Source organism: Leptosomus discolor, chromosome 11 (assembly GCF_034619465.1).
Source record: "Leptosomus discolor isolate bLepDis1 chromosome 11, bLepDis1.hap2, whole genome shotgun sequence".
Classification (NCBI taxonomy): domain Eukaryota; kingdom Metazoa; phylum Chordata; class Aves; order Leptosomiformes; family Leptosomidae; genus Leptosomus; species Leptosomus discolor.
In genome coordinates, this window is record NC_141401.1 from 10,005,765 (window position 1) to 10,024,878 (window position 19,114).

General features: G+C 45.4%; 1 protein-coding gene across 1 annotated transcript; it reads right to left on the reverse strand.

Moving 5' to 3' along the window:
• Positions 1 to 1,428: 1,428 nt before the first annotated feature.
• On the reverse strand, positions 1,429 to 8,551 carry MESD (mesoderm development LRP chaperone). Its single transcript, XM_086471662.1, has 3 exons — positions 8,387 to 8,551; positions 3,860 to 4,092; positions 1,429 to 3,107 (listed from the first exon to the last, which is right to left on the reverse strand). Exons 1-3 carry the CDS (start codon positions 8,549 to 8,551, stop codon positions 2,843 to 2,845), a joined length of 663 nt encoding a protein of 220 aa, XP_086327788.1. The 3' UTR covers positions 1,429 to 2,842.
• Between the last annotated feature and the right edge of the window lie 10,563 nt (positions 8,552 to 19,114).

Here is a 19,114-nt window from a genome sequence, read left to right on the forward strand (position 1 = left end):
ACACTGCACCAGGACAAGCGCGAGGGTCTCAAAGACTCACTAGTTTTAAAAGGGAACAGAAGTTGTTTTGGAGTAGAGTTACAAATTGCTGTACCAGAGAAAGCCTGGCTGGTGAAGAAGCTCCTGCCAGACTGCCACATATACTTACGAGCATATTTATTTGTTGAGTGCAAAGCATGGAAAAGGGAGAAGAAAAATGGAAGACAGAAAAGCTAATCAAAGGCAGTGTTTCGTATTTTAGATCAAAAAGCAACCCTCAGTCATTACTCCTACTAAAAACCTAAAAAACACCCCAAACACTTTAATATTTAAATTAGCTATGTGGCACAAAACATGTCTGCATTTGGCATAGGCAACTTAATGACGCAAAACAACCAAACAGAAAACCTGGTCAATTGGCTGGCTGAATTTCAACGAAGCTGCCCTGCCTCCTTTCAACTATAAAGGGAAAAAAACCCAACCTACTGCAAACATAGATTTAAGGATGACTAAAACAAGTACCTAGTCTCAAAAGCAGGGCTATAGTTATAGTGTAGTAATTGTTTCTCCTGGGCTAATTTGCCTTTGTATTATTTGTATACTGTTTTGCTTTGCTTAATTCGATTAAGAAAAAAAAAAAAAAAAAAAAAAATCACGTTTACGTTTCATCACCTGTGGAAATGCAGTTCCTGCAGTTTTCCCAAAGTTTACAATTATAATCTGAACTGTCACCTCTATGCCATAGCTTTAAGGTGTAAAAAGAAAAAACTCATTAATGTTTCATACTTAATAGTTTCATCTGGCCTCTGTCCATCTCTTGAGAGGAGAAGCAATGTTCTTTGAAAAAAAGGGAGGTGCAAACCCAGAACACTTGACAAAATGATAAACTGGTTATGAACAAGAAGTGGACAGCATATCTCTCAATGCAATGTGATATCCAAGTATCTACAGAGACTCTTCTCAACTCCATTACACACTTGGATTAATAAAATATATGCCCAAGGAAGCTGTGGGTGCTCCATCCCTGAAGTGTTCAAGGCCAGGCTGGATGGAGCCTGGAGCAACCTGGTCTAGTGGGAGATGTCCCTGCCATGGCAGGGGGGTTGGAATCAGATGATCTTTGAGGTTCCTTCCAACCCAAACCATTCTACGAATCTATGAATATAAAAGTAATACAGTTAAACCTGAAGAAACATATTATTTTCATTTTTCCAAGCAGACAAACAGGCACAGACCTGTTTAATGAGTGTGTCCAGAAAGGCTTCTTTAATCCTAAATTCATACAAATATAATTAAAATAATAAAAAAAACCCCAACGATCACCTGGAACATCAACCAACATCATTTAGTTCCTATGTACAGAAACCAAAGACAAGTTAGTCTGCCTTGCAAATACCTAACTAAATGCCCAGTTATTTAAAAGGTTTTACTACTCAGTGAAACAGTAAGTTTAGGGACATCTTTTATTTTAGAAAAAGCATTCAGTCAGTCACAGTTTCCCACTTTTGATACTGAAGTGTTCCACAATATCAACCATTATGGTTCAATTAGGACCTTTTATCCAAAACACTTGGATTTTAGCACCTTAAATAAAGAGTCAAAGTAACATCATAGTAGTATCGAATGAAGACAGTTAATACTGTGCTCATCCTCTGGAAAATGATGTGGACCACACATGAGGTGCATTTAGTCCTTAGCAGATAGTAAGGCAGAAGGAAAACAACTCTAAGCAATGCATTTGACTGAATACAATCTGAATAATAATAAATCCTTCTCAATTATATGACGTCTTTCAAGAAGAAATCGTATTTGCTCCCATACATCAAACTTCATAGCATTTAAATCAAATGTTCATTTACAATCAACCACGTCAGTCAGGAATCTGTACCCAAAAAAAGAAATATAATCTGGTTATTAAACATCAGTAAGTGGTCATGTCTAACTCAAAGTTCCGCTCTATCCTGTAACTAGTGCTTTCTCAAAGCTTTAAACCAGTAAAAGGAATTAATTTCAGAGCTACAGCTATTCTGTCTAGCTCACTGTCCAGATAACAGGGCACACATAACATTTGCTTCCACAAGCACAGTTCTTTGGCAACAGCAGCAACCTGAACGGCATGAATCTGATTTTTCCTTTCACCCCCACACGGCTCGCGGGGGTACTGTAATTCCGTTAACATCCCGGCATCACCTCTGAGGGTACAAGATCTCTTTCTGCACTGATTTGGAGTGCAGGAGCCAAATTTTTGCCTAGCTTCTAAGCACTTCTGTGGATTTCTGGGGACATACAGAATGGGTTTTGTTTATTTTAAAGACACAGGCAGCCTAACCAGACATGTCCTAAATGCTGCAATTTCAGACATCTTTGGCCACTGTAACACTATTCTTTGCAATTTCAGGCAGTTTTGCTAACTGAGTCTAACAAACTGGCTTCCAAGAGAATCTTTTAGCCCTGTACTTTGCTATCTAACAGCAGCTATGAATCAGTGACCAACTTGCATACCCAAGACGAACATAGCTACTACAGATGAACATTGGTGTATTCCGAGACTGTATTTCTTCTTTCCACTTAAATCAAGCTTGTGATGTTAGACACATAGAATTGTATGTTAATTTTAAACAACAACAAAAGCATAACAAAAATTACAAACTAAAGTAGTCAATCGCTGGTATTAAACATTACCTTTCCTGTAACTAAACAAATGGCCAATATTAATAAGTAAACTGGTGCATTTCAACATAGAAGTCTTTCAACCTCAGTAATCTCCGCTTCCTTCCTTCCCCCTCCCCAGTAAAGCCTGTATGGAAAATCAGTTTCCCTTCAAGGAACAGCAGAGCAGCGTTCACTCTGGTTAACGCGTCCGTCATAGATCCTCTCTCTGTTTGGTGGCTCGGTTGTCCTCTTTGATGCTATCAGCTTTCTTGTCTGCATCCTTTTTCTTCTTTGCTTTTTCAGGTTTTGTTTTGTTTTTCACCTTCTCACTTTCTTCTGCTCCTTTGCCAGGATAAACCTGACCTTCCAGAGTAACATCCGCACACCTTTCTTGGTTTATCAGAAAGTCTTTGATCTCCCAGGCGTAACCGCCATCGCGCAGCATAAAGATGGCACGATTTGAGCCAACAATAAACCTAGAGGAAAGGTACATTTTTTTTTTTCAGTTAGCTCTGTGCCTTTCAAGTGCTACAACATCTTCCTTAATTCAGAGCACCTCCACGACTGAGGTGTACATTTAAGAGCAAGAAGTTGGTGGTGTTGTTGTTGCCCAGGGATGGGGAGAAGAGAACAATTTTCCAGCACAAGTAATAACAAAATGTATTACGTTTACAAATAACCAAGGAGGAGTAAGAATATGAAGAAAACTTAAGAACTAATTTGGCACTACGTAAAATCCACTAACAGGCATTAAATTTGCTTTAGACACTTGCTGCAACCCTTCTCAGCCTCAGTTCAAGAGCGCAACATTCCTCTGTTTCAAAACGATCCTCTCTCAGAGGGGGAAAAAAAAAAAAAAAAAAAATCAATCACATTTTTTAGCCAAGGGAACAAAAAGCCTTTTGTGGTAACAAGTCTTCCAAGTGTGATGCTTTCCATCAAGCACATAAAGGCAAAGTACTGCAGCTAAAACCGATAAATAGCTGAAAAGCAAGGAGACAAAAAGGAACGAGGCTGTACATACATCGTACACAAGCGTTAAAGAGATTTGTGCACCACACCAGAATTTCTGTGGCGCGACTTAAAACAAATTGGCACAAAAACTGATACAGAAACAAAGAAACAGGTGGGGAAGGGCACAGGACTAACAGTTGAAAAGATTTTTCAGGAAGCAAGAAACGAGGGTTCTGTAAAAACAAGACCTTTATCCTTGCATACAACAGCTTACCTTTGCACATCATAGTTTGCGTTGAAGAGACTGCCCTGCCACAAGCTAGTAATTTCTTCCGTCTCCTTTTCGGTGGGATTTCCTGACACCGTGACAAACATCATCAGAGTCTTCCCCTTTTTCGTCAGCTTCAGGACACTCTCAGGCTTTCCAGGATCAATTTTTGAGAAATCTATTGGTGCTGGAGGCCTTTTGTGTTCGGGAAGATCCCCCTCTTCAATGTCATCATCTTTCTGTTTTGGAAAGGAAAAGGAGGCTTTAAACTCAACGGTTTCACAAAGCTGTTGTTCTTCTAACTTTCCCATCGTTCAGAGAGTAACTCTGCTCTGATAAAGTATTTTTCAGTTTAACGATGGAGACTCTCATATCAAAAGAAATAGTGAGTTTCATTTCAGGATACTTCACCAAGAGTGCTTTTTCCATTTATAACCTGCCCCTCAAAATGATGCACTTTTTCATACTGACACATAGAATCTCATTTTACCACGTACTGAGAAATATTTCAGTCTCAAGGCTAATTCAATACAACTCCACCTAGCTACTTCATAAAATAACACTTTTTTTCTTCAGTTTCACAGAAATTTATTGAGTATACAAGATGAACTGAGAAAGTTGCACTAAAAAGCCTCATTCACACATAAGTAAGAAAGCGTTCATCTGCATACTGCTTTCAGAGGGCAAAACTCACTTCTGGGAATCATGCGATCGCTTGAGAATTTAATTTTCCTTACTTTGTGCTTTTACACAAATAAAACCACAAGAATTCAGAATTTCAATGCTCATGCCACATGAAATCTTTTATTAAAGGTTTCATGACTACTCTAATGCACAGATGCAGCTCAGTCTGACAACATAATCACCAAGAGCAAATCACTCTCAGAAAAAAGAAAAAAACCTCTTGATGCCTCTGCTGAGGCTGACAGGCATTTAAATATTTGGAAAGGCAGAATTCAAACTGCTGCCCCTTAAAACAGCTTATGACAGAGAGGAGAGAATATAGCGACAACTTACATTGAGCAAGAACTTGATTTCTTAAAACAGTATTTGTATCACAGAATTAAAAAGTAAAAAAACCAAAAACACCACAGAACAAAACAGAAACACGCAGAAGTCTTATACTGGCATCCACCTAAGCACTAGTAAATCAGTAGAAATTAAGGCAGGTACTTTAGGCGTTGTTTTGGCTTCAAACATGTAGTAAAAATATGCATCACTCCATTAGGAACATGAACTGTAGCAGTTCCTAAAGATACTCCCTTCAGAAGCCTCCAAGGTCAGGAGCCGAGCTCCATTTTTAGATCTAAGCATGCGCTGCCTTCTCATCTCTGCACATGCTTATACACAAACTCAACATCATCCTCTTACAACACCCCACTACAGGGAGCATCCCACACCCTTTAAAGGCTAAGGTTTCATGCAAGCGACCTACGTTCTTTCCCCATCTCAATTACGTAGTTTGCTGTCTCTCCGACAGGAGAGTTTACATTTTAGTTACCACAGAGTAACAGCTGTAGAAGCCTTAGGTTTTCGCTTCTTTCCTTGCCAATTACCCATCTTTTAATGTCGCAATACTTCTCTTAAAGGAAGCTGGAAAGTGCGCATATTGGTAAAGTACACTGAAAACAAAAAATCTCGCATGACTGAACGAAAAACGTTCTTCAGAAGCAAAAGCAAATCAGGCTGGTTTGGCTAGCACAAAACCAGCTTATTTCACAGTTTTGAAAGGGAAAGGCAGAAACAAGTGTTTCCAAATACTCCTTACAATACAGAAATTGACTTCAGATTTAGTGACAACACAATCCACTAGCATATATTACCTATTTTTCCCTTAAGTGTTCAACCAAATGATCATAAAGCTGTATTGTTACAGTTTTTTAATACAAATATTACAATAAGCAGTCAAAAGCTCCCCTATACATGACACTTTTCTTGTACAAACTACCACGCAGTTTTGTATTTATAACGATATCTACAAAGTAAGAGACTGAAAGAAAAGTGCAAGGTTTTGCTTTGAAATGTCTAGCAGATTCATTCACTTGAACAGTAACATGAGGCTTCAGAGGAAAAGCATTACATAGATACCGCAATAACTACAGATACCTTCTTTCTCCTCCCCTCAGCTCCCATTATGATGCACTCGTCACCAATGCCCTGGATTTTTATTTTTAAAAATAATAGCAACATCTGTCACCTAATACCTCAGCCCATTCAACAATCTTAGCTCAGAGTCAAGCCTGAGGAACCCTGAGCTCATAACAATAATGAACTATTTAAAGAATAGGACATTTCGCTAACAGAAAGACCTCCAGACTAGATTCTCAGTTCTGTTTCCAGCTGCTCTGGACTAAAGGCTGCTGGAGAGTCCACTTCCATGAGGGAAATCCCTAGTTGGCTTCCTTCAAGCTCTAGTTGTGCAACTGAGCTGCTGAAGGAACCTCTTTTCCCTGTTCCCCATGCTCATTTTCCACTAGATCACTCTCCCAGTTCACCGGGCAGTCATGCCCATGGCTGCACCAGAACAGTGCAAGGGGCAGCCTAAGAGCCCGAACAGAGACGGCTGTTCGTTCTGGGAAGGCTGCTGGAGCCACAGCCTCAGCCTCACCAAGCTTGTGGCTGAACCCAAGGGTGTTACAGCCACCATCCTCCAATGCTTTTAGACTAACTGCCAGGGAAATAAAAAATATTAGGAGTAATCTCACTCAGTTGAAAGAAATGACATTTGATTCTGTCCAGAGCTGTGCCCTGTGCCCCCCACTCCTGAGCACAATTCCTGCTCTTATCCAAATTCATAATGGCTCCTTTGTTTCTCATCCCACCCCATCAAGTCCACCCATGCCCTCTCTTCTCCTCTATCCTCCAGCCACCACCCCCTCAAGTCTTTCATGTTCCTTATAACGCTTCCTGACTACCATCAGGCAAAATGCCATACAGCTACCCATCCCAAAGAGCAAACAACCGTTAATTGTTGAGCCGCTGCTTCAGTCACTTTCCCCTTCCAGGGCTCATGGCTGTATGCGCCTTTCCTCAGCGGCAACGCCAACCCGAGCAGCCAGCTCCCCAGCTGCTCAGCCACATCTGCACCCAACATGGCTACAAGCATTTGTGCAGCACATGGTGAACTGGATCAGAGACCTGCTCCAATTAAAGAGGAAAAACCCTGAACAGCCTCCTGACCCTGCCTGCCACATGGCTGGAACAGAATATACAGCCCAAGAGTCACGACAGCATTAACTTGAGTCTCTCTTTCATCCAGGCATGTAATTCACAAAATCAGAGACTCTTTATATTTTACGATTTTCCCTACAATGCCAAATTTGGTTGAGGTTGGCCAATATTATCATTTAAGCCTTGATTTTTTAGCAGCTGGAAACTACCTGATCCTTGGCTGATACCACTAACAGAAAGGTGAACTTTGAGCTTTTTACGTAGTTTTATTTAAAATTTTAACTCAGTTTTCTAAGAATCTCCCTTCCTAAAGGGCGAGGCACAGCAACAGCCCATGGGATGAACAAGTCCATAACCTGCCAATCAGGTCCAAGGCAGCCATCCTTTACTTCTCACTGAAGTTACTTCATCTGTATTGCACATATAAAACCTACTTCTCCACCTTGACTGACAGCTGTAACTGGTGCTGCAGCAGACAGAAGTCTTCCCTCTAGTATTTCCTCCAGTTTTTGTGCAAAACATTCTGGGGAATAGCCTCATGGGAAAGACTAAAAGACACTGATGAGTGCTCTGGTATTTATCAGAAGGTGATGGAAGACAAAAATAGTGAAAAGAACCTAACAATGGCATGACAACCACATGGAGAAAAGAGTGACAGGGAACTGTCAAAGAAAGTTAAGGCAGCAGGGGATGAAAGGAGACAAGAGAGCTGGAATTAGAAATTGTTACCATGAGGAGTGGCAAGCAAGAAAACACCAGGCCAAAAAAACTACATATCTACTCTGTAAACATGAAATAAGTATTTCTCCTACTATCCACCCTTCGGTTACAAAACGTATATCCCTCCATACACCGAAACGGCAGACACTGAAGTCAAACCTGGCTGTGGCATGCACCCTCAGCGTGCGCTTGGGGCTCAGGCGCTGGGAGGAAGGAAGGGGGCGGCGGAGCAGGCTGTGAGCACCCGCGGTGAGGGCCAGCTCCCCCAGGCGCCCCTTCTGAGCCCACTCGCTCCCTCCCACACGAACCCGCGGCCTCAGAGGAAGGAAACCGCCACCCGCCACCCTAACGCCACCAAGCTCCGGGGATCCCTCCCGCCCGTTCCAGGCCAGGGCCCCAGCGAGGCCCGGGGGAAGCACGGCCGTGCCGCGGGCGCCCAAACCTCCCGCCTTCGCCCGGCGGAGGCGCGGCGGGGCCGGGCAGAGCGGCCGCCCGACCGCGGAGCAGCCGGCAGGGCTGCCCCGAGCCGGGAGCGCGGCCCCGGGCATCCCCCCGCTCCCCGCGCCGGCGGCAGCCGCAGGGTCCCCTCTGCGGGGTCCGGGAGGCGCAGCCCCGCCGCGGGTCCCCGGCCCCTCCCCGCACCTCCCACTGCTCCAGCAGCCGAGCCATGTCCGCGTCGTTGTAGTCCCGAATGTCCTTCTTCTTGGCCGGCCCCGCTCGCCGCTTCCCCTCCGGCTCGCCGGCCCCGGCTGCCGCGCACAGCCACAGCGCCAGGCCCAGCAGGGCCCAGCCAGCGGCCGCCGCCATCTTTCCCCAGACCTCGCCGCCGCGGGAAGGCGGCTTCGGCTGCCTTAAGGGGCGGGGGCAGCGGCGGCCCGGCCCGGGGGGGAGGAGGAGCTGGAAGCGGAGAAGGGGCGAAGGGGCAGCGGCGGAGGCGTCGGGGTGGGCTGGCCCGGGCGTCACTAGGGGCAGGGACTAGGGGGTGGATGGGGCAACGGCTGCCGCGGCGGGCGGGGAGGCGGTGCTGATGCCGAGGCGTGCCCGAGCACCGGCAGCGAGCCGGGGCGGAGGGGGGAGGATGGCGAGCACCCTCCTCCTCCTCCTCCTCCACCGCGATGTCGCACCCCGGCGTGTGACGCGCTGTCCCGGCACAATGGCCCGTTTCAGGAGGCGCCGGCCCACCCGCGGCCTGCGGCGGCCGGGGCCGCGCTGGGTGCAGCCCCTGCGGGTCTCGGCCCAGACGGTTGGCGGAAGGGTGGTCGCTGTCGTCGTTTTTTCTTTTTAAAATAAAAACGATGGACCAGCTCCTGGAATATAAGCTACGTGATTTTTTTTTTGTGGCTTTTTTAAAAGCAGGACGACAAGTATCTGATTTCACTAATGTGCGTGACAGGAACTGGGCCCGATGGTACCCGGGTCTTCTGATTTTAACTAGTATCTCAGCAATACTAGATTTTTTAGAACAGGACTTTTAAAAATAAAGCTGTTTGTTACTAAAATACAACTCCAGAGCATCTGAACACCACCAAAAATTAAGAGATACAGCTTTTTCTTTTTACAGGCTACTTTTCCATTATCCAAAACACTGCAGACATCGATCTGTGCAACTTGCTGAGCCTTATTTCACTCTTCAGTCTTCGTAGTTTTCCTCCTGGGAGCTGTTTCAATTATAAATAGCACCAGCTTCTCTTCTGCCTTTTAGACTTGGACTCCCAAGAAGTTTAAACTTGGGAATTCAGGGAAGCATCACAGTAACTGCTAGTGGTAGACATTAATTGTGGTCAGGCTGATTAGTGAATAGGGTGCTTTTCCATTCATGCGGAAGCATTGAAGAGAGAGCAGGTTCAGAGCAGAAGAACCCGATTTCATAATGAACCCTTCAACCCCGATTCTGTTCTGTGTATGGTCCTATAATGAACCAGGAGCTCACTGCCCTTATGGGCACAGCGTGCAAATACAAACCAAAAGCAGTCAGTAGGCAGGGGCGTGGGTTCGGGATGCTTTCCAAAGCCTGGACTAACTCTTGAAATGGGAAGGCGCTGAGGGCTATGTAGCTTGTGAACGCTGGGGAGACATGCCACATGAAGCAGCAGCTTGCCAAGTGCATGCACAGCATGAGACCCAGCAGAGGGGGATATGGGATCCAAGATTTCAGCACCCTGATAAACCACCAGCCTGGTCTGCAACCTCCATACTGAGGGTTATCGTTTTATAACGTTCCAGACATACTGCCAGTGCGCCTGAGAAACAGGAAGCAGTTAGACCATAGCTATTCATGGAGCTTGTTAAATGTACAGTAACTGAAACGAGGTTTTAGTCAAGTACCTTTCACAAAGCTGTCCAATAACTCACTAATGAGCACATTTGCTCAGTGATTTCTCATTAAATATAATGAACTATATCAGATTGCCCAGATTAATGAGGTTTTACTAAAATATGTTTCTGGTAACTTTTGTTATTACTGGACCATGCATACGTTCACTGGAAAAAAAGTAAAGACTAAAGATTCAATTCTGGAATGCTGGACTTACAGCCTGAATTTCTACTGGGAAATATTTTCTTCAATTTTGTTTTCTCTTACTAGAACAAACCAAACCAACGTTGACTTTCTTTATTATCTGGTGCTACAGTCAGATGTGGTCCTTAAAAGTAATCCCATTCCCTTTGGTAAGTGAACAAGCTGTTCAGTATATCCAACGCTGCACCAAACACCACTATCCATTTTCTTGTCCTGCAGATAAAAGTTTTAACTTGACAGGGAGATATTTTTCATGCTTGGCTCTGACCTTGCAACTATCTCTGTTCAGGCAGAATTCTGTGTCCAGGAAGAACTTGTTCAAAGTATGCTCTTTGTGGAGTCAGCTGCAGGACAAACACCTATTCAGCCTCTGTCTGTGCTGTTCTTTCCCATGCAAGAAACAGAAGCAATGCAGCTAGAAATACGTATCACTGACAGGGGCAAATTAAATTGCATTTTCTTTTTATTGAAGCACACTGTGTTTTGTTCAGAGTATCTACAGAATCATACAAATATGCTTTTTATAGCTTAAGAATCTTCATATTCCTTAACAGTTTTTATAGTCCTAGCAGCTAACACGATTACAGTACAGACCATATCTCATAGTCGATGGCTACTTCCATTGTAGATTGCAAAAATAAGGTGTTCAGGGCTTAATCTTGTAGCTTAAAGTCCTGATCTTGTCACACCAGGGAACATCTCAAGCTGTGGCTGTCATTTTTACTTCTGCAACACAAAAATTTTATTCGTAATACTTTCAATTAGAAAGTTACACCTTATCAGAAAGGCAAACCTACTTCCCCCTGTTGATGTAAACTGTTTTCATAATTGAGCAGGGTTGGGTCAAGCTGTAATAAAAGAAGATTCAGGATGTTCTAAATTTCTGTTAATGAAGTTTGGATTCTCTCTTTTTTTTTTTTTTTTTTTTAATATAACCTGCATTTTTGGAACTGTATTTGTGCAAAATACATTTCCCATGCCATTCTTTCTTATGAGTTAGGAGAAGAACGTGCATGTATTTTTAACTGCCAAAAGCTCTCTCAAGTCTTTGCTGGTGGTGGGTTTTTGTGTGCAGTTTTCATTTTTAAAGTGGATTCTCATTTGTCACATTTTACTTTTCTTTGCTAATACAGTACAGCAGGGTGTTAAAGCTTGTCCCTTGGCATTCCTTGGAATGAAACCTTGGAAAGAACAAAGAACTTGACTTCAAGGAAAGGGAAGCGCCTTCTTGGAAAGACAGATAGACAATTAAGAAGTTAGACTACCAGGATCAGAAGCTCAGCCCTAAGCATGCAGATGGGAGAATGAACATGCAAGGGCTACCAGCTATCAACACATGCTGCATCTGGAAGAATTAATCCAGAACTCTGCTAACACAAGAGGATGTTTAATAGTGGCTCAGCTGAATGAGGTACTGCGAAAGGCAGGCTCTTAGTGATTGACTATCTAAAGTGATTGAGGTTTGTACAGCCGTGCTCTTCATACAGCCTGATAGGCATCAGAACTGCTTTTGCACCTACTGGCTTGACATAAAGGACCAGGCCAATATTGTGGTAAACACTATGGAAGACTTGCTGAGTAACAGATCCCAGCAAACTGAAGCAAGTTTTGAGACGACCCAGCGTTAGGAGTATTCTTACCCTGTTTAAAAGCATTGCCATGCATTTTACCGAATGTCGGGATATTCTGAGTTACTTTCAGTAAAACACACAAAATTACTGTTTTCATAGGTCAAATTATCTTAAGTACCCTAAATGTTCCCCTACAGAGACAATCTAATGCATGAGCTGTCATGCAAAGACATGTGTTCAGACCTCTGGTTGCCATCACATTCAGAGAAAAACTTGAAGAATCAGACCTGAACATGTTATCTTTCAAAATATCAAGAATATTTCTAAATCTCAAGAAAGAAAAGAAAATACTTTTTAATACTCTTACTAGCAGCATAGCAAGAAAAATATGCCGTCCTCTAGAGCATGAACATTTGAATGATTCAGAATGCCAGTCCTCAAATTAATCTCATGCATAAAACGAGCACACTCACTTGCCATCTATTAAGAGAATAGAGATTTTTGTTTCAGAGCTATTCAGACCTTGAATTCCTGGGCCCAATTTGAACTTTAATTCAAAATTCTCCCAAATTAGGGGTTAACTCTTCTGATTTAGACATGAAATTCTGATTCAGGTACTAACCTTGAAATTCAGATTCTGAATTCAGTTTTGACCAGAAAATAAATCTTCACCCTAACTTTACGTTATCCTGTGCACGTGCATTTTATAAGCTAAAACTTACTGACTGAATGGAGATGTTTGACAAAGGTATCATTACCTACCTGATCGGGTTTGTGGAGGGAGTATGACGCCTGACTGTCTAGTCAGCTGCAATAAAGCTATACACTTAAATTCTTAAATTCGGGAACACCACAGAATCTTCCTGTTAACATTCATCTTACTGCAAGATTTGCTACAAATCTGTGCTGGTTACAACTATGTTCTGGTTACACAATTTAAAGTTACCCTATTAAGAAAAGAATTACATTAAATCAGTGTCAAAGAAGGTTTGCACAGTCCCCGCAGGAATTCATTTATAGTCTAATTTCCACAATCAAAGTGAAATTAACTTTGTAGTCCCAATTTAATTTTAGGTTTACAGGTCAGTTTTGGCACCTACATCTAATGTAAAAGTAATACATTACACAAACTTCTGATGAATTAAAGGTACTAGACTTCAAGCAGCAGTGGTCAACAGCTCTCCTCACGGAACACACGGGCAGAATGAGAAAAGTGTAGGATCAGAGACTCCTATGACAACATCTGTTAAATTTCTCTCATGGTATGTATTAAAAAAAGGTGGGGGGCACACGATCCAAACCCTTCTGTAGAGTATTACAGCTGCAGGACAGAACACACTACCAACAGCGCTCTTCAGGAAGGGTGGGCCCTTGCACATTTTGTTCAAAATACCGCGTTCTCCTTTGATCTCAAAGAAACACCCCAGATGTAAAAGTTCGAAGGGAGGGTCTTGGATTCCTGTTTATGCTGGACCATTCTAATCAACAGCATTTACCCCTCTTCCATTAAGTGCTTCTGAGTTTGAAGCCAACTGACCTACAAACCTGGCCCTTCTTGCCTGCTCCAGGGAGGGAGAATGGACACGAGGAGCTGTGTTGCGCCTAACGCTCTCCTAGGCACTAGCCTCCTAAAACACGAGGTGTAGGATGGGTATCCAGACGTGGAGGTGGTAGCTAAGAACAGGAAGCAGAAAGCCATTATTGGCTGTATCAACATAAAACATGGCACGGCCTTCCATTCCCTGCAAGAGGAGTTTTGTAGCTGCATTCTCCTTTTCATAAAAATGTGTCTCTCTTCCATGTCAATGTATTAAATATTCATGGTAACAGCGGGGGACGACCAATCGATTATGTATGGTAAGTGGTGAAAACAACAGTACAACAAATGGTGAATAAAAGGACAACAAAATAAAAAGCGCTTTTGCTGTATTATCTTTCAGTTGAGCAACAGGAGCTGACCAGTATTTCAGACATAACAGATATTTATGTTACAGGTATCTATGCAATGAATCCTTTCTTACCTTTGATACTGTGTTTTTGACTATGCCATACCAAAAAAATCCCAAACATCAAAACACCAAGGTTAAGCCTGTCTGCGAAAGCCCACCTGCTATTCTAAAAGCTACTTACCAATACATACAGTCATGTTCAAAAAAAAAAACACAAAACTTGTGACTGTGTTTGCATTTTGCTGTCGCAAGTGACCAGCTAACTGTTCCTCCGGATCTCCGGCTGTCTTTTTTTTGCTACACACAGACCAGTGCTCAGGTTGCATCCCTAGTGTACCAACCATGAGTACCTCTGCAGACCTGAGACAGACCCAGACCTCGCAGTTTTAGTCTTTCGTGAAGTAATGACTCTAAGCACTGACCACGAAACACTTACTTGGTACCAAACCATTTAAGACCTTAAGATCTAAAATAGATCTTAAAAACAATAAACCAGCCAACACACTTACCTTTCCTTCTGTAGGACTTACCATTCCATTGCTGCAGAGGGGAAGGCCCAGCTTCTTCCAGCCTCTTCTGCAAAATCTGCCTCTGTGTTAAATTATTTCTTCCGTCAGTCTCTGCCAACTTCATCCTCCTCTGATTTTTAGTTCTCAGCCTGACAAACCAGCTGCATCCCTCAGAATTGGAGCTATCGTTCTTGTACTTACCACCTCATGGGTTTAGTCACATACAGCTGACACAGGGGAACCACAGAATGGCCTTTTATTCCTTCATCAGCTAGCTCCCTATTAAGTGAGATCAATACATCTGTACAGGAAAGTAATATAAAGCAGTATAACCCATTGTAGAGTAACTTCCTCTCACCAACCTGGCCACATAGAGTGTTCATAAAATTATTACAACTTAGTATTCTTCAGCTATTACTCAACAGTGGCTACACTGGCAAAAATCAATTCCTCCTTCACAAAAAAAGATTTTACTAAGCAATAAAAGGGCCAAGGCCTGTCAGATGATTCAGGAAAGAAGACTTCAGCCTCTGGTTTCTGTTGTACTAAGCACAATGCAAAATAAAGATCAATGTGATGAAAGAAGAGCTCATACGAATAAGCCAATCTTCTGTACACTACTAAGCCACATTAAAAAGCCTTTTAATCCCTTGTATCTGACAATGCCTGCTGTTTTGAACCCCAGAGAGTTATTCCATTCAGACTCTGTCAGTGAAATCTTTGTAAAGCCAAGCACGGCCACCTGATTTTCATGTCTTCTAAGTCTTTTCACCACTTCACAGAGCTGTCCAAGTCCTGCAGGTCACCTTTGGACTCAGCAGCCGTGAAAGAAATGGGTATGCACACGTTCTCCTTGAAAGAGAGGTGCAAAAGCCTTATGAAGGAACTACCCACCCCAAACATCACTGAGTAAAAGTTTCCTCCTAAACCACACAGATACATCTGCTGGACCTTTAAAGCATGTAACTAGGTGATCCTCAATTCTACTGAAATTACCAGACCCAAGAGAATCTGCCTTCAAGGCTGCCTTTTAGAGTAAGACTATGTGTTTATGGTCAAATAATAAGCATGGTAAACACAGCCTGTGAGGATCTTGAACCCAGCCAGGCCAGGTGTACTTATGAAGCAACAACACACTCTGTAGGAAGGCTTTAACAGGCAGCTGCTCCAGAAAATGCCTCTTCCATGGTGAAAACGACCAATTAAGGTGGTATTTTCTCCATTATTTTTTCAAACAGTAAAAGTCAGGTCACTCTTCATCATACATTCTGTATGCAGAAGAGCTGAACACCCAGGGCTACTCTGGAGGAAAATGACATTTGGCAAGACTGCCTTGGAGCCACAAGCTCCAAGTCACAAGCAACACCTCAAGACCACCTTGGAGCCTGTCCACAAGCAACACCTACTGCATGACCATAATTACTGGTTTTGCCCTTGCTAGTACTGAGGCTGATAAGCACTGGATCAGTCCTGTGGACGGATTAAAGCCACTCAAAGAACTTTTGCTTTATGTTATAGCAGTTACTAGGAGCTTTGGTGGCACTGTCAGCTGCTAGGAACTGCCATGGGTTAAGGCCTAGCTGTGTTTCTGGTGTGGGCAGCTGGAGGACGGCTGGTGGAGGAGCCACAGCAGGAACTGTCCCAATAAAGGATCTCTCTGCTTTGTCCTTGGGGAATGGCACAAATCATACGGAGCATCGTGGTGGGCAGCGGCATCTAAAAATGGAAAAGATTATTAGGTCATTTAACACCTCTTCTAGCCAGGGGTGAGACCTACGTTTTCTAAAATGAAATCTTTCAAACTCTAATTAAATGTAGTCAATCCTCATTAAAAATAAACTAGGTTAATATTTACGAGAGGCGCTCCTCGTGCTACATAATATCTCACTGCCTCATTTAAGGACATATCTGGAAATATTTTGAAACACAATTCAGCTGACGACTTCTGCCCATTGATTTTTATTTTTCAGAGTACTCTGAAATCATTCCTATTTATAGTTTTGAAAACGAGTTGCTGGCAGTACGCCAAAATTGTTTAGGCCCAAATCATGACCTTCCTTTCAACTGCTATAATCTGACTCAAGTAAACAGAATTTCCCTCAGTTTCTGTGAGGAGGGAAGGGTGGAGAACTGCCGTATTTCGACACACCCAAAGACCAGTATCTGCCCCTTTCCTCAAGCCTGGCTCTATGAACAGGGTTTCCCCCCTCCCCCCAGAAGTGTGCATCCTGTTAACCCTCCACTTTCACGTCGGTATTCATCCTACTGTCATCCCGCTCTACAAGCCTGTAGAGAAGGCAAGGGTTCCTCTAGCTAATGGGTGAGAATACGTACAAATAAACTTGTCTGAAGCTCTTTAAATGTATGCAATCCATCAGACGGGTTCTGTTTGTGCCAGGACATTGTGGGACCTGGCCTGCAAGTGAGGAGTCTGGCCCAATTTTCACTTATTTCAAGGTCACTTATACCTCTCCTGCACTAGTATAAATGTTGCAGGATGTTAATGTAACTGTGAATTGGGACAAATGTATTTCTGTAGCCTGTCAAATGCACTGTAAAAGCCTAGAATTAAGAGGCTAACTTAAAAAGGGAAGTCTGATTGAACAGAGCAAAAGAAAGTTATTATTTAGCTGCAGCTTAAGCCACAACAAAATAGGTAACAAATACAAGATGTCATTTCAACATGGACTGATTATTCAAGATAATATATCGAGGTACTGCATTAACAGGAGAGGATCTGATGTGTGGGACAAATAGTCTCATTGCCATCATTTACCAAATGATATCTTCCCTTGGGAAGCATCCCAGGCAACAATAAACCCATCTTCTTATAACTTGTTCCAGCCCAATTAGTAATTTTAATTTTATTATTTTTTAATGGCATTTACTTGAATGCCTGAGATTTATTGAGCGTAACATCTTGCTTTTGACAAAAATTGTCTTAATAAAGTTCTTGGTGTGCTGCTGAATGGAAACAGACCAGAGGAGAAAGTCTTCCTTGCAGAGGCTTTCGGTGCACAGCGTCAGTAGGTTTATGTTTTCCCTGCTAAATTCTAACAAACGGTAACCAGTCTTCAAAAACAATGACAAACATGAAAGAAACACACCGAATTCATTTCCATTGGTTTAAAAAATGGGTCAAGACCATGCGGAGGGAAACAGTCCTACGTAAATAGAGACGCAGTAACACCCCGTGCCATATTTACAGCACCGGTTAGGGCTAGCAAGAGGTCGGGCTACCGGGGCAAAGCCACCCAAGGCCGCCGCCTTCGGCCCAGTGGGGGTGTCTTTGACCTCTTACCGGACCGCCCGAAGCGGCTCCTCCTGCCCAAGCCCCGGCAGCCCGCAAGGGCGCTGGGCGCCGCGGCCCCGGGGCTGCCGCCCCGCCGAGCGGGGCCGGGCCGGGCCGGGCCGGGGGCGGGAGCGCGGAGCGGGACGCCGAACTCACCTGGCGGGCCGCCCGCGGCGGCGGGCCCGGCGGGGGAAGCGGCACCCGGGACGCCGGTGCCCCGGCGGGCTGGGGCAGAGGGCGGCTCCTCGGTTCCCCCCGCGGCAGCTCCTCCGTCTCCGGTATCCGACTGCACGGCGCGCTGCCCCCCACCGGCGGCCGCACCGGCCCACCGGGGCTGAGCTCGCCCCGCCGCCCCTCTCCGGCTGCCTTTCGCCTCCCTCCCTCCGGCTTCTCCCCCCCGCGCCCCCCCCCCCCCCGGAACGCATCGATTCACCGACCCTCTGCAGCCCTCGCCGCACGCCGGCGGGGCAGCGCGCCCGTGAGGGGGCGCGGCGGCCCCGGGGCCGTCGGCCGGCGCGGGCCCTCGGCGGGCGGTGGCGGCCGCGGCACGGCGCTGCGGGCCCCTCCGCCGGGGAGGAGCGTGAGGCGGCGGGCGTGGAGCGGGGCGGCGGGGGGAGGGCAGGATTTAAACGAAGGGCGGTGACACCGCACAAAAGATTTCGATAGGCTTAAGTGAGGTTACAGCGAAGGCAACGGGGAGGGGGGAGCCTCCCTCAGAGCCATGCAGCGTCTGGCTGGCAGATCCGCCGCAGCCGCCGCTTCCCAGTAGTTTGTCTGAAAGCCTGAGAAGGGGGATTTAAAAGAAGATTTCCTACCCCCGTCTTTTTTTTTTTTTTTTTTTTTTTTTTTTTTAATTCTTTTCCCTGGGAGTTGGCGACTCAGCCAGAAAACATGGCAGGAGGAGCTCAAGGCCGGGCGGGTCGCAGCATCCGCGGCTGTAGCCCGGAGCCACCACCCTTGTTTGCGGGAAGAGCCTAAGTTGGTGCGGCGGCGACCACAGCGGGAGCCGGGCGAGGAGGGGCCGGCGGCACCGACTCTGCGGGGCCCTGAGCGAAGGGGATGGACCGCGACGGCGGGGAGCCAGCTCGCAGCGCCCGCGTGAATGATCGAGGCAGGAAGGAGTGAGGCAGCGGCAGAAGGAAGGGGAACGGATCCCGCCCGCCCGCCCCCAGCACCCGGATCCGGTGGATTTTTTTTTTTTCCCCCTTTCTTTCTTTCTTTTTTTTTTTTTTTTTTTTTCCCCCCCACCCCTTTCCCCTCCCGCGGTGGTCTTCCACCGTCCCGTCCCGGTTCCCCGCGGTGCCCCCTCTCCCCTCCCCGGGGTGCGCGGCGGGGCCGGGGCGGCGGGCGGGCCACACCCTCCGCGGCGCTTCCTGCGAGCCGGCGGCGCGGGGCCGCGGCGGGCGCGCCGGGGGCGGCACATGGTGCGCAGCCGCCGCCCCTCCGGCCCTCGCGAGCTGCGCCCGGCGGGCGCCCGGCGACCGGGGGAGCCGGGGCCGCCGTAGCAACTTGGAGGGCTGAGCCCCTGCCC

Coding starts and splice junctions, on each gene's coding strand:
- MESD (XM_086471662.1), bottom strand. CDS start 8,551: ATGGCGGCGGCCGCTGGCTGGGCCCTGCTGGGCCTGGCGCTGTGGCTG. Junction 4,093..8,386: donor GGCTGCTGGAGCAGTGGGAG/GTGCGGGGAGGG, acceptor TTTCCAAAACAG/AAAGATGATGACATTGAAGA. Junction 3,108..3,859: donor GCAAACTATGATGTGCAAAG/GTAAGCTGTTGT, acceptor CCTTTCCTCTAG/GTTTATTGTTGGCTCAAATC.